We start from the raw sequence: 25,780 nt of genomic DNA on the forward strand, positions 1-25,780 counted from the left end.
GAAAACCACTTTGAAGAAAAAAAAGTTTATTACAAAGCATGAGACAAAATGAATTAGGTTCTGTTTGATGAGTATGCATTAAATGGTTTTAAACAATTTAAAAAATGAGGCAATTGAAAAACAAAACGAAACTGACAAGTTTAAAAAATAATCAGAAAATGGGTTGCTCCCTTCATAACGAAATGTTAAATTCAACAAAGAGGCTCAACATCGTCTTCAGAAAGACAACAAACTGTAGGAAATGTATAAAGAAGCATGCTTTTTCCTGGGCAAAACGAAGACCCAACAAACAAAATATCCCCACCTGAGAAAGTAGTTCCCTGCAAATCTGTTCTACCCCTACGCACGGCTATGCCGAATCCATCCCTTCCTCCTCCTCTCCCCCTTCCTGGACCCCTCCTCCACCGCTTTCCTCTTCTCCTGCGGTTACGCTATCCTCTAATTTGCTCTCATCCTCATCCTGCGTTGCATTGGCATTTGACGGCTCCTGCTCTTGGTTACCAATGGTCTGACCTGATGGTTCCTCTGCAGCAGGTTCAGCTGCTTCAGAGGTTTCTTCCTGGAAATTTGCATCTTGGACTTCCTTGACTTGTCCTTCTGCATCATTCGCATTTTGAAACTCTTCCACTTTTGCATCTTGACTCTGTTCATCAGCCTCTTGAGTTGGCTCATCGGCTTGCAGGCTTTGTTCGGCATTTGCACTTGGGTCAGCTTGTGAGGGTGTGAACTGCTCCTTTTGATCATCAATGTCACCTGGTGTTTCTGGCTTCTGATCTTGGTCATCTTCACTTGCTTGCACAGTGAGATCTGGACATTCTGGTGTTTTGACCTCAAACCCTAAGCCACTGTCTCGACCCTCATTCTCATCACTCATTTCCCTCTTTGCATCCCCACTATGGCCTTCTTCTTGAGCTTGTTCCATGGCAATCGCCCCCTCCTCCTGCACCTCCAGGTCTAACTCACTAGTTTCTTGGACCACCTCAGTTGCGTCCTGAGGTTGATCTTGGACTGTCTCCTCTTGCTCTTCAGCCAGACTTTGATCAGATGCAGTATTTCCTTCTCCTTCTTTCCTCTCTTCAAAACTAGCCTCTTGAGTATGACTAGTCTTATCTTCTTTGTCAGCATTGCTCTCCTCTACAGGTTTGGCTTCGTCTGTAACCAATGGACTTTCATTCTGTTCTTCACCCTCTCCAGGATCCTTTGACTCTTCAGAAGCATCACCTTCTGCAACAACATCTTCCACCTTGTCCACTTCAGTCTGGCCCCCTTGCTCTTCAGCTGCCTGAACTTCAGTCTCCACATTCTCTTCTGCACTGGCTACTTCTTCAATTTCAACAGGTTCTGGGGCATCAGGTTCAGCTGCCACACTCTGTTTCGAGGACCTGGCACTTGGATCCTTTGCAGCATGATCTTCCCCTTCTGCTTCTTTGCTTGCCCCTTCATCTGCAACAGAACTTTCATCAGCAACGCTTTCACTGCCACTTGGTGCAGCCTTGATAGCATCATCAGGCACTTCGTCTTGGCCCGATGCTTGCATTTCATCATCTTTGCTCTCTTTTTCGACAGTATCCGCTTCACCGGGTTCTGCTGCCACACTCTGTTTCGAAGACCTGGCACTTGGATCCTTTGCAGCCTGATCTTCCCCTTCTGCTTCTTTGCTTGCCTCTTCATCTGCAACAGGACTTTCATCAGCAACGCTTTCACTGCCACTTTGTACAGCCTGGATAGCATCATCAGGCATTTCGTCTTGGCCCGATGCTTGGATCTCATCATCTTTGTGGTCTTCGTCGGTATCCGCTTCACCCTTAATGTCCCCTTTAATACCCCCTTCAGTATCTTTAGTGGTATCACCTTGAGATGTTACTGTGGATGGGGGAGGGGTAGGAACTTTATCTTGTGCAGAGGTAGTACTGGCCTTTGGCTAGGGGAGGGGAAATGGTGCAGTTAGAGAGAAATGAAAAGAAAATAGAGTACAAGGAAAGTACATACATAGAATGTGCATACATGTACATATAAGTGAAAGAATGAAAGAAGTTACAGATATTATTTGAAGAAATGAATTTTTTCGAAAGTTCAGGTCATGATATGTTATTACTGCCCGTTCATACATGCGTATAGCATTTTACCATCCATTCTTACACATTAAAAAGAAGAATGAAATTTGTTACATAACAAAGTGATGATAGGGAATTTTTTACACATTCAGGATGTTACAATACATCTGTGTTTATCAAATCAACATTGAGAGATGTAGAATGTAGAAACACAGTTTACCACCAAGTTAACTCGAAAACATGGCAGATAAGATGCAGTGATAGTGAAATATACTGTTATGATTTAAAAAAAATTACACATCTTATCCACGTAGGTACAGTGTAATATGATTTGTAGCAGCAATAGGTTTGTAAATGTAGCATTCCCATATATTGTATGAGATATTTTTTTTAAATACTGGATGTAACAGTCAGGATTACACTTTCACTGGAAAAGTTACATGTATTTAGTCAGTGATATGACAATTATGTGTAGATGATACATGCCTGATATAGTAGTGTCTACAGTTCAAACGAAATGGCAGGACTACAATAATCTTGCTCAAATGTTGTCAATATATATTTTCATAAGAGAAAAACATTTCATTTCTTGTATGAAAAGCAGGGTGAATGAGATTGGTGTTTGTTTTTGTGATTTTTTAATAGGAAGCTTAGTGAAATGTGGTGGCACGAAATGTCCTGAACTCATGACAGTTGGAAATATTGGTCCATGAAAAGTTGTATAATGAACATCTAATTGACATTCTTTTGTAATATTAAGTCTAATGAAGGTAGTAGAAATATGTATTAGTCCCATGTCCTAAAAATATGGTTCCATCACAATGGCATGAAAGCATAATTTCAAAAAAATATGCATTTTGTGTTCTGGACGCATCTTTTCATACCATTGTATTTGTTAAGCTACCTTAAGTTACGTACACCTGTATATGTGATATTGTACATTTGTCTGCATTTATTTTTTTGGAGGTCTCTTCTTCATTATTCTTTAGCATGCGAAAGATAGCATGACACACAGCAAACCAAGGAATATATTGCATAGATCTTAACCTCTTCACCTTTTCCATACATTAGCTGACATGAGTCAATGAATAGACATGATGCATTAACCCAGTTTAGCTGTATGATAAGCTGCCATCTGGATTATTTCTACAAGATAGTACTAGATTTAGAATCTCTTGCTATCATGTAGGTCACTTTAAAAGGACATTTGTTTTGAAGGAAGAAGGATCTAACATTGTATCAGTGTGCTGAAAATATTGAGACACCAAACATGTGGGATATACTTTAAATCAAACAGCATGTTTTGTTACCAAAGTTCCCAATACCTAACAAAACCATTTGCAATATATATTCTTAGGGTTAAACGTTTTCACTCACATATATTCCTGCCAAATTAGTAGCTGTATTATGCTGTTAATAATCAGTTTGCTGTGCACCCATTATCAGCAATGCAGGCCTTGAATACAATCGACTCAACACACAGGATTTTTGCTGTGAAGTCCCACCAAACGATCATAATTAATGCCCCTCTCAAACTTCATCAAAACTTATGGCCACACTTTAATCAATCTCTTGTGCTATCATGACATTGGTTTGGGCTTTTGTTTCCCTGTGAGGTCCTACCCAGTAGACCGGTTTACTAACATATTCAAATCAATGGATGTTTCTTTCCTGGGGACCTAGCGACGAGTTATTCCATTAACAAGTTCTTAACGAATGAGCTACAATACTTGGAATCTAGTCTGCATACAATGTTTGTTGCTATGTCCGGCAAGCCTAACACAACCTTTCCTAGTTGTCACAAACAACCTTTGTTTAAACTGTATGCATAACATTTTTAATATGCTAGTAAACCAGTCTACTGCCAAAATGCCCTCTCAAAATTAATCAAAACTTAGGGCCACTTCAACCTTTCACTTTTACTCATTGAAAACAAAATTGTTCAGACTTCATGGTCGCCTGACTGGCCCTAAATGGCCTGCCTCTAAAATCATGACGTTTAAGGCCTACATTGCTGATAAATGGATGAGAAAGGGTGAATGCCATAGAGTAGGCATGGTGAATATGATATACAGTTGCAGATAATGTCTTTGTGCGATGGAGAGAATTGAGCCACATCAAACCAATCCTACCTTGTTTATGAGTGTATTAAATCTTTATGATGCTGTTTCCTGTAAAAAGAAGGAATGGCGATTACACTGTTTGAATCAGGATCGATTTGTTGGCTTAAAATCAAGATACTTTCTGAGGGTAAACATGTACATGTAAGGATGTTATACAAGATGATTCGTTATCAGTTTCATTGGCATTAGCTCAATTCAGCTGTCTTGATTATGAAGTCTCTTCACTGTGCAACATGAATATTATGTTCCAGCGTCAAGAAAGTAAAGTTCTAAATTTCAAGCTTTTTTCTATGGCACCATAAAGATTTACTATTTACAATTTTCTATAAAGAGTAAGTCCAAGGTATGTCGTCGTTTATGTTAACATCATCATCGTATTTCCTAGTATCCACAAATATTGGATCGTACTAAACAACAAGGAAAATTGGTGGTTGGGATTACAATTTTTCATTCATTTTTTTAGTTTGGTAACATATAGGTCAGAAAATGTCTAAATACTTTGAACAAGCCCTTTAAAAACAATTTTTCTAAAAATCTAGATTGTAGGAGTGAGATGATCAATGTTCATTACCTCTGCCGGTGCCTCTGTCTGTTCTGTCTCTTCTGCCGGTGCTGCCTCTCTTTCTGCTGGTGCTGCATCTCCTTCTGCTGGTGCAGCTGCATCTTCTTGGGGTGCGTCCTGCTCAGTTTGTGGTGCCTCTTCTGCAGGTGCCTCTCCCTCTGCCGATGCCTCTCCCTCTGCTGATGCCGGTGCAGCATCACCTTGTGTAGCTGCCTCTTCTTGCTGCGTCGCTTCAGCTTCAGCTTCAGCAGGGGCATCCCCCTCTGCCTTGGGCGCCTCCTCGGCCTGCCCTGCATCAGCCTCAGCCGGCGCTTCTCCGTTTTCAGCCGGTGCCGCCTCTCCCTCCTGAGGCACATCCTCTGTGGCTGCTGGTTCTGCGGCTTCCTCCTGTGGTGCTTCGCCTTCTGTCGGGGCTGCTTCATCGCTTGCCTCACTCTTACCATCCTTCATTTGTTTTCTAACCATCATGCCCTGAGTGTGAAGGGAATTATTGGAGAGACCATTACCCAAGTGGACAAAGTTGGAGTGCAAAGTGTGACGCTTAATTCTAAACAAATGATATTGTAATTCTGTGACAAGCTGCATCACTCTAATTTGAGAACAGACTACAAAATGTCTGTGACTTGAGCTCTTTCTGATCATGTATATTGTGTAATCCCTAGCATTCTGAATCAAAAGATAATGCAAAAACTTCACTAAAAGTTACTATACTGCTATGGGTTAATCACAGTTTGATATCCCATTTATTTTCCTTTCATAAATTCCTGGTAACACGATAACACAACAAAGATGGACAGTGTGAGCAGATTCTTCTTTCTCTTTCTGCTTCTGTAATCTGATATACTTTTAGGGCTCAGATTCACAAGTTCTTGAGCCAAACCACAAAACCTGAGCAACTGTGTCGGGGGGTGTTTCACAAAGACTAAGATCAACTTAAAGTTGGCCTTAATTATGGCAGGCCGTTCATGCCACTGGTTGCTCTCGCCATTATGATCATCAGATATTATTTTCTCCTTCAATAATGAATTATCAAAAAATGTAAATTCCGTAGATTTGTGACCATGAATCGTACGTCCCGTGCCAGTAAATGGTGAGAGCAAACAGTGGCATGAACGGCCTGCCATAGTTAAGTCCAACTTAAAGTCGATCTTAGTCTTTGTGAATCACCCCCCCTGGAAAGATAATTTTTTTCTTCTATTTTGATCAAACAGGGCCCCATCTTTATAAAGAGCAGATACTAATAGCAACTTATTTGTGACCGGAATCAATCGCAGCTATGTACATGGCAGATGCAATACTGCGAAATTGCGATTGATTGGATGACTTGCGATTGGTTTGGATCAATCGCAACTCTTTATAAGATGGGACCAGGGGTCTGTTTCATAAAAATTGTTATCTATAACCACTGCTAAATTTCTATGACAAATTTGCTCTCGGCCAATAAGATGCCATGATTTCAGTAGCTTATAACAGTAGCTGGTAACTTGTTATTGATATCAAGTTTTATGAAACAGGGCCCAGAACTTATCAATTTCTGTACCTTGAAGCCAGCTTGGATCTTGGCTGCTGCATCTTGTACCTCAGGGTCATTCAGATCGATATCAACCTCTTCTTCCTCTTTCTTGGGTTCCTCTGCGGCAGGTGCTTCTGGTTCATCTGTTGCCTCTGCTGCCTGCTAATGATTAAAAAAAAGAAACTGATGAGTTACAAAGAGTCAGGTAGTCAAGCATGATACAGGGTTCCCACAGAAATTTGAGAACCAAATTTGATAGCTTCCCATGACTTTTTATGACCCATTTTTGCCTTTTTGCCATGACCAGATAATTACCATTTTGGTAGGCTTGCGGCATCATAGCAGCATACAAATTTTCAGTTCAAACTGGAAGGTTGCCATAGCCACACCCAGCCCACAGACAAGATAGTTTCCATCATTTTCTACGACTTTGGGAGATTTGTTTTCCTTTTCCATGACTATCCAGAAGAATATATTTTTCCATGACTTCCAAGGTTTTTCAATGACCGTGGGAACTAGTGTATACACCACAATACTTGGGTACTGGTGTGCCCTTTATTTTTTATAGTCAATTAAGGGCCTGTTAATACTGCAAAACAAAATTACATCAGCTCAGTACACTTCACAAATGTGAACCTTCTAACACATAGATAAAGATAAGTATGCTTGGGGACCTTTGTTACATGCAGCTTTTTAAGTTCAACTCCACTTGCTACACATTAACCCAACTTTTATTTTTCTCTCACTTTTTTAATGGCAGTTTAAAAACCACATGAATAAGGCCGAATGAATGAGTTGTTACAGTTTGCCATGTATGTTGAGGAATGATAATCTACGTTATTGTGATAAAAGAAATGATAATCCTTGAAACACAACAAAATATTTAAAATACTCATTCAAAAGATTCAGGTAATCAATGTCATAATTTAATAGTTTTATTTTTGTTTTCAGAGCAATTATTTTCATTTCGTTTCAAAATCAATGTCCATCGATCAGTTTATTTTAAAAAGCAATTTTCATATCCGAGGCACTTTCTGCAAATGGCGCAGAAGTTTATCACATTTTAATAAATGACTATGAATTTCTTAAAGCCCCACTGTACTACTTGTAGCTACTTGCTCCCTCTATATAGAAAACAATACCTAATCGGTGACCATTGGTCCCCCATGATCCTCTTTTTCTTATGTTAATTGAGAGCCGAGTTGATGAGATCGTCAGTGACCACCATGGTTGGTCTAATCCCTCCTAGCCAAACTAGTACAGACGCCCTTAACCCTTACTGTACTGGGCTATTTTGAGCACCTCCTGACTGGGGGGGGGGGCCTGGGAGGCCCCCCCTATGATCTCGGCCGTCGGATGTCCGATGAACACGAAAATTTGCATGTTTGTAGATATTTACGTAACGAACAAGATGGTGTAATTAGTTTTTTGCGAATATGCAAATTTTTGTCGTTATAGCCTAATTAATTATGCAAAATGCTAATTTTATGCATTTTACAGAAAACGTGTCAAACTTCACTTTTTGAACGTTGAAACTCATTATTCATATGAAACTTCTTTTCTAACACAAAATATTTATTTGGATGTAATTAATAATGATAATTTATGCAAATTTGATGCGATTTTCAAATATTTATTTTCTTATGTATTTTATTGTTTTTTTATTTCTTATTATATCTATTGTTTTTATTTCTTATGTATTCTTTTGTTCTGGAATACATCAAGTTACTTTGAGAAACATATAAAAGCAATTCGATATCAATTCATATCACCCACTTAGGAAGGAATACATCTAAACCTGTATTCACATTTCTGCTTGTACATGAATATATGCAATTATAGCATATTTTTGATGACATGCGCATACTAATTGTTATGTAACACCTCACAGGTATATCCGATTGCGACGAAAATGGTATCAAAACGTGGGTAAGACTTGAGGGAAAAAAGTCATGAAACGACAATTCAAAATTTCAAGCGGTTGCGGCGCAATCTCCGAAAATGTCGAGGGGGGGGGGCCTCCCAGGCCCCCCCCCCCAGTACAGTAAGGGTTAAAGCAAACCACTTACCGGTTCGTCTGTTTTGGCTTCTGCCTCAGCAGCTGGGGCTCCCTCTTCGGCTGGTGTCTCCTCTTTTGCTCCGTCCTTCTTTCCTTTCCTCACCATCATGCCCTTGAATCCGGCCTGGATCTTGACTGCCGCTGCCTGCACCTCAGGATCCTCGAGGTCGATATCAACCTCCTCCTCCTCCCCCGCTGGAGCCGCTGGTGCTTCTGTCGTCGAAGCTTCCGTCGTTGAGGCATCTGCAGGGGTTTTGCTCGGGCTGTGACGTTTCTTCAGCCGGTTTATCTGTCTCCCCGCCATCGCCTGCTTCCTGTTGGCTCGGTTCTGCCGGTTCGGTCGCCTCACCCGTCTGGGAAGGGATCAAGAATAAACGATTCTGACATTAATTTGATGACACATAAACATTCCATTTTAAGTTCTCTTTAAAGTTCTTGTTTAGACCATTATTTGCATGTTTTGTCCAAGGAAACAAATTTGAAGGCAAATTTCTATGTGAGCTGGCTTCTCTCACTTTTCCATTGAAGATCACTTTAAGCTCCCTTTCATTTTTCACATTTCCTACTATATTTTCTTTCTGAATGTACTTATTTTATTTCCTCCCTCTCTCATTTTTCTATGAGTGTTTCACAAATTTAATTAACATTTTAAAAAATAAGAGAACATTTCAGCTTGAAAAAAACAACAGCACATTGACAAGAAGCTTTTAATAAGTTACCAGATCTTACCCGAAAAACATATTCCAATACATTAATGACCAACTCAAGAAATATTCAAAGAAATAACAAAGAATTTGTTTCTTCTTTAATGCATCTGTAAATCACTTCCTTGTGTCTCCAACACTATCAATTGAATACCTGTGAATTTGCAATTGAATCTTGTTAATGCCAACAGATGGGTAATAAAGGGTCTTATTGAGTAGGAATATTTTTAATATGAGTAAAATTGCTGTTGGAGTCGTGGGTTTTGTAAACAGTCTGGTTCCTCTTCAGCACCCAACTTCCCCTTTTTTTCTTTTAATAGGCTGGGAATCTTAAAATAGATCATCAAGGTGTTAGGACTGAAATACCTTTAATTCAATCAAGAAGGAGAAAAAATGGAGCCCCCAATATCCAAACATGAAATGATTCATCATCCAACTCTTGTGCCGCGTTCATACATGATAGGGGAAACTTCCTTAAAACTGCAAAGGCAAATAATAAAATAGTAGCCAACCACTTCTATTTTTGGAGGAATGATTCCTATTTTTGAGCCTTTATTAAACTCATTGGTATGAAACACAGATTTCTCTCTTTCTCAAAGCTTTTGCGTAAAGATTATACAAGACTGAATTCCTAATTGTTGTCTCGAGGGATTCCTAATTTTTCCGGTTGCCAGGTATGCATACAAATCAGAAAGTGCTACAAATATCTGTATTTTACAATACATACATGTATGAGCATGGTTACAGGCCGTTGCTACATGAAACTACATACATGTACATTCCAACTCCACCCCTCCCTCTTCAAACAAGCCTTAATGGTGTTTATTCTTTTATGTCCAGCAGTATTTTTCAAACTGTTTCACGTATCATATGTGAATGAGGCTTTATGGACAAAAAATAACAGCAGAAGAGCATGTGGTCTTACCTTTAATTAGTTTAAATGACTGAAATTTCAGTACTTACTTCCCTCCTCACACAGAGGTGAATTAATATGTGCAAGCCATAATGAGATTGAGTATAATCTTGTGACATTCGTTATGAGAACAGGTTGCTATGGCTACGAGCAAAACATCTGAAACCACATTCAATCTTTCATCTTTTCGTTTTCAACAGAATGAAATGAAAAATTGATACAAGTTAGGGAAAACTTTACTTACAGTATGCTCTTCAAGTTACGCAGAGAAAATTTCGGAAAAACTTTCATTGATGCACAATAGTGAAATTATTAATCTCATGGGAAAATTTAAGAGCATTATAAAAGAGCAAAAGCAATTGCATAGCAGCCAATATGAAACGTTATCTGTCCACCCTCATACCAAACCAAGCTACAATTTTCTTTCTGCATCTTTGTTATCAAAATGGACCCCCACTTTTACTTCTTTAAAATCCCTACCAAAGTGGTCTTTCAGTATTACATCAGGTTTATTGTGCTGGTGGGATCAATATATTTGCCTTGAAATACTTATTTTCTCCATTACTTTGTAAATTTGAAAATTCAATGATAAACCGACATATGAAAACTTCTTAAATAATGAGCACCGATTTAAAACCAATCATACAGGTAATACTTTAAATACAATAATATGTTTTCAAGGCCAGAGTGAATCTATGATTTTGATATGTGTTTTCTTTCCTTTATTTGTTTGCTTTTTGTTTGTTTGTTTGTTGTTGTTAAGGTTTTTTTAGGGGGTGGAGTTGCAGGGAGGGGTGGTTAACCCCTGATACCATGTGTGCCCAACAACAGGCAATATTAATAAATCTACTTTTATTTCATTTCAACCGAATTTCCTTTTTCCCAGACATCCATTTCCTTGGTTGAGAATACCAGATTTTCTTTATCTCTTTGGTTCTATTTCAATGTGAGTGAAAGTTTGTTCAACCCGTTCTCCCCCAAAGCGTCACATGACACTGACTCTCTTAACCTTATTTTTCCCCATGGTATTATCAGGGTTAAGCAGTACGTCTGGTTTTTACGATCCCTCTGTGACCATGCGCCAGCCTCAAGTTATTTCAGGTAGAGTTTTAATAAAGTTTTACTGGAAATCAAAACCACAAATTCAATTTCCTGAGAGGGAGTGGCACGTTTTCTCCAACATGTTTGCCAAGATTTCTTGATCATATTCCACAGAAATGGAAAATTTTGCCTTTATATTTTTTTACTTTAAAGGTACCATAACTGAGTTAAGATCTGGAGGTACAGTGTCATCTTTTAGTGATGTTTTGCAATTTATCTTGATCAATTATGCCATGAGTTCTACATGAGCAGAAATAAAATATATGACAGATAATTTGAAGCCCTTTCTGTATCAGTACTGTATATTATGTAATCCATGGATAGGAAATTTCAAATGAAATTGAGCATCTAAATGTTCTTCCTTGTTTAATATTTTGCTATAGTTCACAGACATAGATTTTATATCTTTCAATTGCTTTGTTCAAGCATGACACAGTTAACCTCAGTGAGGGTTTTTTGTTCTCTTTCTTTTCATGAAAATTAACGAAAGTGGGAATAAAAATATAATAAAACTGTATGCTCTAAAGTTCCTATACTGTATGTGCTATGAATTTAATCAGAAACGCATTACGCATAATTCTGCTATAGCAATTTATTGTGGTATTGTGAATGAAGTTATACCATGTTATGAAATATTGTTGTTGGAATTTAGGGATTACATCCTTACCGTTGAGGAATCTGCTTTGGCTGACATGTCTTTTCTCGTCTTGAAACCTTTGAAAGAGGATTGGATTTTGATGGCGGCTTTCTCGACCTCCGGATCATTAAGGTCAATGTCTATTTCCTCTTCCTGTGGCTGCTCAGGTGCATCTGCTGCAGGCTCTTGTGTGCTGCCCTCTGTTGTTGGTTCAGCTTCGCCATCCCTGGAAGAAAAAAAAAATGTATCCATTGAAATAAGGATAATTAATAGAGAAGCTACAAGTCAAAACATGAAATACTTATAAAAATACTAAGGTCAATTTATCATCCACACATTTTCCCAAATTAACACATTAACTCCCCCCCACCCCCCCCCCCCAAAAAAAAGTATATTATCTTCATTAAAAAAACACTTTAAAACAAATAACTATGAAATTGCTTTTCAAATAATATTTTAATATCGATTGTGAAACAACCATTAAATATATGCTTGTTGCCATTATTCAGGACCCCCATCTCTGAAAGAGCCAAAGTTGATTTGAATTGATTGCCATTCCTCCAATCAATGTCAAATTTACAATATCCAATCTCGTAAAGTACCCAGTTGCGATTGATTTCAAGTTATGATCAATTAATGATCAATCACAACAGGGCCCGAATCTATCTGTCTACTATAAAGAAGGGATCTTAAAGACTTTAAAAGTTTGGGATCATGTATAATTAAACTGTGAGCAAGGCTCATCATACTTTGTTGTTTGAGAAGTGACGATGGAAGAATAATAAGTTAAATGCTTGAAATGGAGCTTAATTTTCTCGACAAATGGTCAAAATAATACTCTCCTCCCAATCTAAAATTTTCTTTCTCAGAAAAGGGAATGGAGATGAAAATAGAATGAGTATTTCCTTCTCTCAATTTCTTATCATCGCAAAAATTTTTAATCAAAGCAAAATTCAAAAGAAAGAAAAAAAAAGGAGGGACAACTTTATCATCAAGAAAAACAACCAACGTGCATTGAAACAAGGTGAAAACTTAACAGAGTGCATCAAAAGATCATATTGTTATAAAATATTATGATCTATAAAAATGATAAACACTTCAAAACATGCAAAATATATTTCAGCCTTTCCAATATCAAATTGCCATGTAAATATATTCTCTAGGAAAGGTGTTGGCTTTAACATGTGGGTGCAGGCAGTGCTAAGCAGTGCGGGCAATCAAATACAATCGTAGGGTGAGAGAGGCTAAAAAAAGTAATCAAGGGAAAACACAACAACCTTGAAATCGTGCAATTCTTATATTTACAATTTGTCTCATTGCATGGGAGGGGTGCTAGTAATGAGGAAAAAATAGCATTAATTATGTTCATCTTAGAATGAGGATAAAAGCCAATAAATTGTATACATTTTACTTTGAAAGAATCATGCAGGATCAAATAGTTTTGTTTTTTTAAGAATTTTTGTAAATATTTTTTTATCGAGGTCATGCAATTTTTCTGTTATATTTCATATTTCATTTTAATATATCCCTACTTTCAAAGTTCTAGGAAAATATGATAAACTTTATCTTTCAAGAACAAAACATGTTGTTAAAATCATTTCATGAAAAGATGTAAAGAAATATAATTCCAACTTTGCAACAGTGTATGTTACATGATATCTGGCTAGGGCTAAAGGGAACTCTGTAATCACTTCAGGGGGATGTTTCACAAAGACTATTTAAAGATCTACTTTAAGTTGGACTTAACTATGGCAGGCCATTCATGCCACTGGTTGCTCTCACTATTGGTCTCTCAATTATAATCTTCAGATAATCATTTTTCCTTCAATAATGGACTATCAACAACAAAAAATCCTGAGAAACCAATGCCAGGAATGGTTAAAGGAATTAGTGGCATGAATAGCCTACCAATGTTAAGTCCAACTTAAAGTCGATCTTAGTATTTATGAAACACTTCCCAGAACTTTACTCGATCCTTTCCCTCATAAAAGTAAGATTAAAAGAAAAAAAATCAAAGCAAACAGTGTTAGACGCACTTCAAAGCATGAACACGCTTCCGAGCCTCATACCCCCGATACGCAGCCTGGATTGTGACGGCCGCATCTTCTTCTTGTGACGGTTTCGCTTCGGGGTCGGGTCGTGATGAGTCTCGCGACTGGTGACCTCTGACCGCTGATTGGATTTTGACGGCCGCCTCTTGCTGCTGGGGGTCACTGACATCGCCAACGTTACCATTCTGTAGTGATCAGGAACAAGCAGATTGAATTTAATATCAAAGTGTTTATTGTTAGCATTAAAGTTTACCAATGATCACAAAAACATGTTTTACTCTTGATGTTAAAGGGATCAGGTAAATTAAATTGTCTCAGATTCTGAAACAAAATCCTGAATTTAGCTCATGCTGCAATCATAATTATATACCTTTAGGTCAGTCAGGAACCCCATAAATTGTATAAGCCGATCGCCTGTCTGATTATCAAGATATTTACGATTGGAAATCAAAATTTCAAAAATCATTTTCCTAACGGTTTTTATAACACTACAGTCTATTGGGGGAAATGACTACCGGTATGGTAAAACCGGTCACCCAAAGATTTTTACTTTTTTGAGGCACTTCATGATCATTTTTAGACAAATCTTTTTTAGAGCTTCAATATTACACCATATCGCAGACGATGATAACACGTAGGGCCATGCATCTTAGATTTAACATTGTTAAACGATGCCTTTAAGGTGTTCCATGTTGCCACACGATATTTAGAACATGAGCTTCAAATATTGTATCTTTGCAAGTTACACTTTTTATCTCGATACCAAATCTTTACCTCTGAAATTTCAGCTGTTGAGGTCAAAAGTTTAACTTTCCAACTTATGTATTACCAAATAATACTGATGTGATGAACTTTCAGGATTGTAGTTTTAAATATTATTTCTTCAAAATGATAATGGCAGTTAAATTACTAATTGTTCAGTAGACTAGTCCATATACACGTGTAATGCTGGCTGGCATGAAATATGGCATGCATGGAAGCCCAATAAGACTTGGGATATATGTGTGCAGGGTTTTTATCTTCTTAAACTCCACACCCTTTAACCTACAGAATGCCTAGCTAAAGTTTTTTTGGGGGGGTTGATTTCATGTATTCTAGCTATTCACAAATTATATTCTCAGGTGATTGGTAAACTTTAAACCAAAATTAAAGAAAAATACTTCATATGGTTATTTATTCCTTCTGATGGCAACAAATCCTATATAAATTGAATGTAGTAAGTTGTGCTTGGACTCAAAATGATACAAATTTGGTACAATGCATTTTGAAGTGGATACATCTCCAGACTGTGAACCACAAGGTACAGGGTTTGAATCCATGTCACAGCACTCTAATGTCCTTTGGCAAGACACAAAATCTAAGTTTGCCACACTCTACCCTGGTGAGGTAAATGGGTACCTAGCAGGAATTAATTCCTCAAAATTCTCGAGCCCTGTAATGACACCAGTGCTAAAGCTGGGGTAATAATAATGGAGCACCAGAAGTGGCAATTATGCCAAGCATGAGCGCTATACAAGACTCCACTCACTGTATTTATTATTATTATTAAGATTATTATGATTGGAAGTTCATTTCTAGGCTATTTGGGGGAAATGATGTGGCACACAAGGGGAGGAGGAGGAGGGGGAGGGGGAGAAATTTGTGTTAAATCCAAATTTTTATTGATGATACTGACCTGGAAGGCTTTGTTGTTGTAGTAACGGTCCTCATGTCTTGCTCCGATATCTGCCGGATCGATACCTTGCTCTGAAAAAGAAGAAAGAAAAACAAAATGTCTTGATTGTTACAAGATTCTAGACCCATCATCAGAATATATATTATTACTCTGTATAATTCGGTTTCCATGTTAGTACACTCTGCTTCAAATATTACTTCTAAATACTGAAATTACTCTTTAAAAAACATTGTGACTTTTAAGTAGACTACAAGTAGTTAAAATAATTCTGTACCCACTTTATTAAATGTTGACAAAATAAAATTCTCCCATTATGCTACTTTATTTCATATGTGAAACAATGTAAATTAGAAGACATCAAATCGAGTTGATGTCTTCTAATACATGCATGCATATAACAAATTACATTTTAGTAGTTATTGGTCCTCTTTCAATGCTAAATACCATGTACTGTAAGTTGTACATGTACATGTATGTTGTCTGGTGACTGTCAACTAAACCGATACACAATTTATACGCAATCCACATACATGTACATTGTACACATCCATGAACTACAGTGCAATATTCTCTGATGTTTATCACTATTCCTTTCAACAATGTCTTAATTCTCCATTTTGATAAAAACTGAACTCATTAACAAGTTCTGGAAACACTATTAGTTCAGAATAATCCACCAGACAAGTACCCCTAATAGCCAAATCTATTTCTTTCCTTATTCTAATATTTCCCAAGCTCCATTTTAAAAGCATCAATTTCTAATCTTCACTGAGTCTGATACAGTTTTCTTTCTTTCAAGTTTAAACTGATATTGCTTCAAGCTCTAGAATAATCTTCTGCCCCACAAAATGTCAACCATTGACTGACATGGACTCTTTTCTTGGCACGGTGACAGCCAGGGTTTCATGTTTCGATGACGATCCAAGTTTAATCTCGACGCAGACGTACTTAATCCTGAAGATACACGATACATTTGGTTACGCTAACTTGAGATAACATTGGGCAGGAAATGAAAGGGGAAATGTGATCTTGGTTGAATCATTCCATCAGGGGAGCTTTTACCAAAAGAAATGTTTAATATCTTCTTTATCCTTTCCTTTTTCTTTCTTTTGTAGAGCTCTCCCTCCTTCCCTAATAAATCAGTTAATGCCTCTTTTAAACTTCATCTTTACTTGCCAAAATTTCTTCCCATTTCACCTCTTCCCTTGCTCCATTTCCTTCAAATTTCTCTCTCTCTCTCTCTCTCTCTCTCTTTCTCTCTCTCTCACTCACAGTGCCATTCTGTCTACCCTGTTTTCACTTTTATTTCATTTTGCATTTACAAATGTATAAGAATTATGAATCATCATGCTTTCCAGTCCGTCAAATCTGCCCCCCCCCCTTCTCTCTGTTTTTTCTTCTTTCTTCTTCTTTTCTTCTTTTTTTTTATAAATATCTTTGCCCCGATGGGCAATTTTTATTTGTTATAATTAACTTACACGAAAATTCACATTCACATTTTATACAACCCATATCAGAAGAAATTTGTTTCATTCAAATACATGCTTCAACATTATAAGCCATCGTAAAGTGAACTCATTTCTTTTTCCATTTACATGTATATCATAAAAGTACATGTACTGCTACTACTGCTCATCCTTATAATATTATTATTTATTATATATTTTATTTTATGAAAAACAGTGGGGGAGGGGTTCTTTTTTCAGAATTAATACAAAACCCAGCAAAGTTTATTTAACCTTGTACTCTTGGCAATGTTTTGGCAAAATTTCTCAACTAACACACATGTTCAAAGATTTTGTTTTCTTTCTTTTTTTCATATGTCAGGCCACACCAACTGTAGTGTACATCTCTTGAATTCTTGTTAATGTACAGTATATCCACGCTCAAAACTCAAATCTCTTCATAACTTAAGTTCTGAGCTCATAAGTAACCTCTCTGTACTAACGTAATGTTAACATCAAGCTACATGTACATGTATACATGTACTGTAATTGATAGTAATTTCTATTTTTTTCTGTAAAAGTTTCTAGAGATCTAGTGTTGTTTTCAGTATTACACAGTGCTTGGAAACATTTGGTTAAAGCACTAAATAAATACCATGTATTATTATCATTACTGTTATTATCATTGTTATAGTGGTCTATTTATGTTTTGTCATTCATCACTTGATCTGTTCCTTTTTCCATTGGTGGTGCGGGTCACTGATGCCAGAGTTCAGATGGGGAGCCCTACATGACCATGTTGTATGTCTGCATATACATGTATTTAACTTGAAATTGACACAGATTTTCTTTCATATTATTTTAATGCTTCATCTCATTCATCTTATTCTAAAGAGTACAAGTGTTTCAAAAATCTCATCAAAATTCGACAAGTCCAAACTTCAGAGCTACCAAGTATCACGCATTAGGCGTGACATCACGCATTTTGAGGGTCTGAAAATGCTATTACACTGTACGCAAGACCGCGCGCTAGATTTTGAAAAAAACGCTATACCTTATACGTGTTATACTCTCGCACGCGCACTTGCGCGCTGAATCATGAAAATGTCACGCATTGCCGATCTTTGAACTTGGCGTCTCTGAAACTTGAGTTCAGATAGACTAGATGATACATGTAAACATGTACATGTAGATCTGATTTATACAACACATGTCATGAGCAATGCATTCAATTTACAACATGTGCATGTACAGTGTAAAGCCTAAACTAAAGGTAGGATGGGGGTTGTGTGTGAGGATGCTCAATAAAAACAAAGCCTTGCATTTTTTCTTTGAATTTCACAAAAAAATTGCATCAAATAATAGGACTAACCATCATAAATATTTGTCTTAAAGGTACTTAGTAACATTGTGATGGTTGATTTCACAAATCTGTTGAATCAGGATGCAAAACACGTAAAATTATGTTTGTATGTATGGATTATCCAACTACGATGCCCCAAATCCGAAATTAATTCACGCAATATGAAGATTTTAAACAAAGTTCAACGGGTTTTCGAACGGGCGTCGATGTGCGGCGCTTCTGAATCTAAATTCTCCCAACGATTTTTTGAATTTTCCTAACCGTTTTTCCATGAAAAAAGACATAAAAACAGGCTATAAAAAATCTGTCAACACTTAAATGTCTGGAATGGAATGTAGAGCCATTTTATTGCTTTGTGAGATTTCCATTCACCTAACATGTAATTAAATTGTAATAATATAGTTGGGAGAATTAAGGAATCGATCGGATCAGTTTTTCCCAATTTGTACCATGAATAATGGTCCGTTTTCGCTCAAATTTTCAGATTATCTTTAATTGTACATCTAGCATTGAAGTTACTGCCTTAGCACCACTATCTCTCATCTGAACAATGTTACAAAATCCCTTTAATATTGTTCATCGGAAGTCTTAAAAGATTTATGAATTTCTGTATGTACGTGTAAACTCCCTCAAAGGACTGTTTTAATTCAACCAGGGACGTGATAGAGAAGGACTGGAATCAAGCCGCTCTCTTTTGACCCCATGCTCCACGCCGCCGACAAGTTATACGCTAATCTGCAACTGTTGACCAGGTGGTAAGATAAAAGAGCGCATGAATTTTCATGATTTAGAATTCCTACATCAGAAAATGGTATCACAGCAACTGTTCGCTGTCCCTTTCGATGATTTCTTATCCATTGTTGAATGTGTAAAGAGAAGAACAAGCGAACACAAACTTGTGTAATTGCATCCTTTTTTTAACTTAAAAAATACCCCAAAAAACGCGAAAACACGCATTAGCAAACTTAATCTCATTGAAGATTATAAATCGTGGATTAAATAACGGGACATTAAAACATGCACAAATTAGCGCATTATCCTAAAATATTGAGTTTTTGTCAGGACGTAATTTTTCTTTACCAACACTAGACTCCTAGAACACAAATTATAGGAAGGACGGAGTACTTAATTTGAAAATGTGTTTGATGCACTATTCCCAATGCAATCCCCAAATAATTTGTTTGATTTAGATCTAGACTCTACACCAAAATTTTGTCGGTAATTTAATATTTTTAAATAGGTCTACATGTAAATGTAAAACTGGTGCCTGGCTTCCGAAAGTCCCTGCAGTGGAATCGCGGTTCGGAGCATGGAACTTCAATGCCAAGTGGAATGTCACACATCCCATTGTTACGCTTTAGAACTCACGAATGCGTTTGAATAAATTACAAGAGTTTCGGCCCCTCCTTTCTTTCACCGCCTTGATGAATTCAACTGTCCGGACAGGTTGTGTAGCCGGACAGTTTGTTATTCTTGCCTGGGTCTTGACTCAAATTGTTTTCCTTTCATTCACTATTCAGTAGATCTAGACAATGGCCGTTAATTTAAAAGGGTTAGATTCTAGATCTAGATCTAGACGGTAGACCAAACCAAACCAAACCAAACCAATTCAGTCACAGTCACACTGCACTGCATGATGCATCATCAGACCAGGGACTGGGAAGTTGGAATGTCCATTCCAACTCCCTGATCAGACTCAAAATAAAATTACAATTTGATTCATGAAACTGATTGAGAGACAGAAATCACATGGTCAGATCAACAACACTAAAATAAAAACGAATAAGAGAATGAAGAATTAAGAGTGTGAGAGTAAACTTACGATCTCTCATTTTGAGCAAGTTGTCAAAATAGATTGCAGAAAAGGCATAAATATTGTCCGGTTGGTTCCTCAAAACTTCACGAGCCAGCCCTTCGAGAAGGTTTTGAAAACCTCTCGGAACTCGCAGTTTTGTGTTCGAAAAAGGCACAGCCATTTCTGGTTTATTCTTCGACTTCAACAAAAATATTCAAGGAAATTGTTGCCTGTGTTCTTCTGGTCCAGTTGATCCGCTTTGCTTCGCTTCAAGTGTAACTGCTTCCCCTCACGTTTCTCGCTGGAATAACAATAATAGGACTGTCGAGTCGCGATATCGTACGCTACGGTTCCCCGGATTCGCGTATGCTCCGTCCGCTAAAGAACTTGCCCGTAGAAAAATCGTATCAAAACAGTGGTTCACGAACGAAGCGCTGATCCGTCGTTAGGGAACTCGTGTCAGAGGTCAAAATCCAAGCGCCATCAACGACATGAATAGGCACATTGATATACCGAAGTTGTAATTTTCACTTTTGTTTTCTATTCCTTTTTTCTGTATTTTTTCTTATCTTCTTCTGTATTACATTTTGTTTTAATCCTGTTTTTTTGTAAATAATTGTAATTCACGAGCCAGTAATCTTATCCTTCTTTAATTCAGGTATTTGTATATTTTAAATAATCTTTTCAGCTTTCATGTGTCATGTGTCATTTCGACAAGTGAATATTAATTTGAATGCTAGTTGAGCAGTTTCTTAATTGAATGACAGATCTATGAAACCCTTCGACCAAAATCCTAAATTAAATACCAAAACTGGAAAATTGAATGATATTGGCATGGCAAAGCCGATCTGCGCTAACTTAAATGCAAAGTAAATGAATTCGAATGACAAACACGCGAATTTGGCCGGGAAATCCTATGATCGTGGGGGGGGGGGGGTATAGAAAGCACTACAAACGATGAAAATGATGGGGGGGGGGGCAGCCCAAGGGGGGGGGGTCAACCCCCCCCGTATTGTATTGTATTTAAACAATGCATAGGTAGGCATTCAGTCCGTAAATGCCATTTAAAGAGTTAAGTTGCATTCAAATTCCTTATTTAACCAACATGTATTGCCACCTGTGTAATATGCACCACAACAAAACAAAACAAAGAAAAACATAAAATATATTTAGCGACAGAGAGATTATTGAAAATCCCCGGATCTTTGAAACATCCCCATCTTTCTTTTTCTCTATCTCTTTCTCTCTTCATCTCTCTTTTTTTCTTTTGTTTTTGCTTTAGTTTTTTGTGTGTGTCATTTTGTAAAGATCCGCCCTCCCTCCTCCCATATTTTGAAAGACAGGGCCTGCATAGAGTACCGAAGCTGTGATATCTTTAAAATGTATTTTTTAGAACTTCTCAATTTGAACTTCATTTGCCGACAGAGCATCAAATATATTGTCCAAATTTTGAATACCAATTGAATATGTTAAGCATTGGCTGAGATATGGCCATGCGAATAAATATATTTCAATAGGAAATCACTGTTATTTTGCTCTGGTTCGTAACGTGAACCAGAGCAAAATAACAGTTTTAGAAATACTTTGTTACTCTTGGTTTTGAAAAGGTTAGTGATTATATAACATCATCTGAGCTATCAGCAGAAAATTAAGTTGATTGGCCTGTTTTGAACTCTCATTACAGGGACTGTCAATATGATCATGAAGTGGCTTTTGTTTCCAGTTCCTTGCAAACTGTAAACAAAGAAAAGGGAATCTGGTTACAAAACTGTCTTTGTTTTTGTTTTGATCTGTTTTGTTTATTCATAATGAACACGTACATAATATTGTAAGCTTTGATTCGTTTGCCTCTTTCGTATTTTGTACAACCAGCAACTTTTCTGACATGAAACTTTTGAGAATTGCAGCTGATATACCGGTAGCTTTTTTCCTGTTTGCCAACTGCCAACCATGAAAAATAAATCAATATATTTATACATGTATCATATGTTTATTAAATAAAATCTCGTGACACTGTCAGAAACTACATCCCTATACCTCTCTTATGCTCTATATCTCTCTTTCAAGCTTGTCCCCTTTTCAAGGTAGCTATCCACCTCATCAACACCCCCCCCCCTTCTTTCTCTTTCTTACTGGAACATATTGGCTATACATCCCTACCTCTCTCATGGTCTAAATCTCTTTCAAGCTTGTCCCTTTTTCTACATCCACCTCAACGACCCCCCCCCCCCCTCCCCTCTCATATGCTCCAATATTTTGATCTCCTTCCTCCCTCTGTACTGAAACTATTGGCTATCCAGCTCTACATCCATACCTCTCTCATGATCCTAAATCTCTTTCAAGCTTGTCTCCTTTTCTACATAGATATCCACCTCAACATCCCCCCCCCCCTCATTATGCTCCAAGATTTCAATCTCCTTTCTCCCTCTTACTGGAACACATTGGCTATCCATTTCTACATACCTACCTCTCTTATACTCTATATCTCTCTTTCAAGCTTGTCCCCTTTTCTACGTAGCTATCCACCTCATCACCCCCCCCCCCCTCTCATATTCTCCTGTTACTGGTACATATTGGCTATACATCTCTACATCCCCACCTATTATATGCTCTATATCTCTCTTCTTTCTATTCTCTTGCTCACTGTAGCTGTTACACTCCCACCCTCATCTCTCTCCTCCCTTTCCTCCACCCATCCCCACCCCATGCACCCTCATCTCTCTCTCTCTTCCTGCCTCCCTTCCCTTCCCTCCCTCCCTCGCTCCCTCTATTCCTAATTCCCCATCTCTCTGGATTCAAACCTTACAAATAAATCATAAATTCAGACTCGAAATAAGAAATATAACAAATACTTTAATCTTTGGCACATACCCGGTGAACATAAACATGATATTAAAGCACAAACCTGATTGTTCTGAACATATTTTAGATGTAATGAAATTCCTATTTCAGTTAATTTGGTCATCTAACTTGGACTACAGTGATTAGATTTTCTTCTTGAAATTGGAAACTTCCTTTTATTGCTACATTTTTCTCATAAAAATCCTGTACCATAAAAAAGAATATTGATTTATACACTGAAAGAAAGTATGTCGTACATTATTAAATCACAGACAGGTATGCCAGTTTGTATTTACATAATTGTGATTTTGACATTTTCAACATGTCACAGAGTTCAGGATTTCAATGCAAATTTCCCTCCTATACAAGTAGCTCTTAGCATCAAGGCTAACATCAAATCACAAGACCACTTTGTTTATACATGCAGGCCTTTAGCATAAGGCACACAAAACTTGGTACACATCTATACTCAGAGGCCTGATAGTTAAAATGGAAGAAGATAAATACAACAACACTATTAGGTACTGGAATAATCCTTGAATTGTAGATGTACATACATGTAGAGTTGGGCCAGATATACATCCAGGACTGTATACATTACAACTTCACTCATTCCTGTCAACTTTTCACTCCAAGAAGATAGACAAATTGGGTCTCTGTTAATGTTATATACAAATCATAAGGCACACAAAACTTGGTACACATCTACTGATATTTAAAATGGAAGAAGATGAAAAAAAAAAAAAAACGTTATCAAGTACTAGAATAATCCCTGAATTGTAGAAGTACATACAAGCCATGTAGAGGTGGACTAGATAATTATAAATTATCACAACTTTACTCATTCCTGTCAACTGTTCACTTCAGGAAAATAGACAAATTTTGTCTCTGTTAGTATATACAAAACGTAAGGCACACAAAACTTGGTACAAATCTACTGATATGGTATCTGTTTAATATATATAGTATATACATCACTAATAACTCTGAGACAAGTGACTCCTGATAGGAATGAGTGCGGATTGAAAAAAATCTGAGTAAAATGAGGTTCTTCAAGGTGCATGTAAACTTTCGAGGCCCAACTGTGTATACTGAACTTGTGTGAAGCTGAACAGACTGCATACAATTAAGGGCAACTTGGCACAGTAAATACTTAATAAAATTACAATCACAATACAAAACAACCCCACATTCAATTTTGCTTTCTGGGGCCTCTTCTATTAAAAGTTGAAATTGCAAATCAGCATCGTTCATCAATTTTTTTCTAAGAAAGGCATTGTCGGATCCAGGGGGAAGAAGAATCATAGGCTGACGACTTATCCCCCCCCCCCCTCTTGTCATTATTTTCAAAAGCCAAAACGACACTCCAAAACATGCTGACAGAGCTGCCAACCTTGTCAGACCAAAAAAAGGAATCATGATGGCAAAAAAAAGGAATTCATTAAATTGAAACTTACAACCACGCGCGACACACTTCCAATGCAGAAATGTCCAGTCCTCATGCTGTTTTTTCCATACAAGCAGATATTTTTTTAAAAATTATTTTGGTCATTATCGACATTTCATTCTTTTTGAGAATATTTTTCTCTTCAAGTATGTTTTCCAGTATGTTTTAAACTTAGTTTTCTATTGAATTTGTGATCAAATTAACATTTTAGGGCAGTTGATTGACGCGCGGGAGGTAAACAAAAACAAAAAACATATTTTTTAAAGAAAAAACGTAATACCGTAATTTGGAGGAAAAAACAGAGTAATTCCGGCAAAAACGGAATGGTTGGCAGCTCTTGCTGACCGCTGACCCTCTTATTTTAGTCACAGAATTTTCTTACATGCAATCCCCACAAACGCATAAAAAGTGAATTCACAGTTAAATATGCAAAGGCTAAGACAATGGACATAATTATCCATTTCTTACCAAAAATTTGTTGCTCTGATTAATGTGAAATTTACTACAAAAACAAAATGGTATAAGTGGAAACATGAAGAAACAAATACAACTGGGTTTCACCTAATTCTAATATTGATGAAAACTGAATGGCTTTACTTTTGTGTGACTTGGGAATATATTGCAGTCTCCATGAACATATTTCACTTGTTGAGCAATCTTGAGAAAATGCTTATTAGCTTGTGCACTATACTCTGAAATCATGCTCATCAAGGCCATGCAATTTCATATATATTTACACTATATGGAATGGTTGTGAAGACTCCTCTACTAGGCTTCTTTTTCCATATTAAAATCTTTTCCATCTTCATAACTCTTTGCCTCCATCTTTCCTGTTTCTTCTTCTGTGTCTTCTCGCTGTTTTTCCTTCCTTTTACAGCATTGTGTGTTACAGACATTCAAGTATCTTGATCCACTTGAAATTCATCTTCACCTCTCCTATCGGATCCTTCTCGCTCAATACAATAAAATGTTGACAAGAATAATAATTATGTATTGTTAAGCACATGTATCATGTCAACATGGAACAACTTTTAAAATAATACAAATATTCCGGGTTCATATAGCGCTTAATACATCAATGTAATCTCTATCAAAATGCTTTACAGATAGACATGTATATAACATGTATAGACATGTATATAATTAGCCTCGTCATTGAATTCAGACTTACCCACACAAAATGTACACACATTCTCCACTCCCTTTAGGGCATAATAGCCAGCATCATCTTACAGATGCTCACAATGCTGAGTAACCTACAACAATTTTCACATCCTACCAGGGGATTGGAACCCCCAACCCTTGGATGGAGAGTCAGGTGAATGAACCACTATGCCATGACACCTTCTTATGTACTGTCCTTCAAAATAGCTGTGGAATTTATCATCTTGGATTTAACTCTGGCAACCTATATCAGTGCAAATTGCATTTCAAGAATAATTCTGATAGGTATCCATTTCACTCCTTGGTCAAAAGAGACTGTAAATACATCTGGAA

At 37.2% G+C, this 25,780-nt stretch overlaps 1 protein-coding gene across 1 annotated transcript; it reads right to left on the reverse strand.

Moving 5' to 3' along the window:
• Positions 1–153: 153 nt before the first annotated feature.
• LOC580130 (retinitis pigmentosa 1-like 1 protein) lies at positions 154–20,488 on the reverse strand. Its single transcript, XM_030978518.1, has 9 exons — positions 20,023–20,488; positions 15,393–15,463; positions 13,703–13,902; positions 11,697–11,892; positions 10,173–10,180; positions 8,322–8,664; positions 6,280–6,414; positions 4,749–5,210; positions 154–1,921 (listed from the first exon to the last, which is right to left on the reverse strand). The coding sequence occupies exons 1-9, from the start codon at positions 20,174–20,176 to the stop codon at positions 350–352; spliced, it is 3,141 nt and encodes a 1,046-aa protein (XP_030834378.1). The 5' UTR covers positions 20,177–20,488; the 3' UTR covers positions 154–349.
• Positions 20,489–25,780: the final 5,292 nt, after the last annotated feature.

Source organism: Strongylocentrotus purpuratus, unplaced genomic scaffold (genome assembly GCF_000002235.5).
Source record: "Strongylocentrotus purpuratus isolate Spur 01 unplaced genomic scaffold, Spur_5.0 spur5_scaffold_1, whole genome shotgun sequence".
NCBI lineage: Eukaryota > Metazoa > Echinodermata > Echinoidea > Camarodonta > Strongylocentrotidae > Strongylocentrotus > Strongylocentrotus purpuratus.

What these genes read in the sequence shown, in the direction of transcription:
- LOC580130 (XM_030978518.1), bottom strand. Translation starts at nt 20,176, where the DNA reads ATGGCTGTGCCTTTTTCGAACACAAAACTGCGAGTTCCGAGAGGTTTT. An exon ending in CTTGCTCAAAATGAGAGATC is followed by an intron (nt 15,464 to 20,022) that starts GTAAGTTTACTC and finishes CTTCTTTTTCAG; the next exon opens with AGCAAGGTATCGATCCGGCA. An exon ending in AGATCCAAGCTGGCTTCAAG is followed by an intron (nt 5,211 to 6,279) that starts GTACAGAAATTG and finishes CTTCACACTCAG; the next exon opens with GGCATGATGGTTAGAAAACA.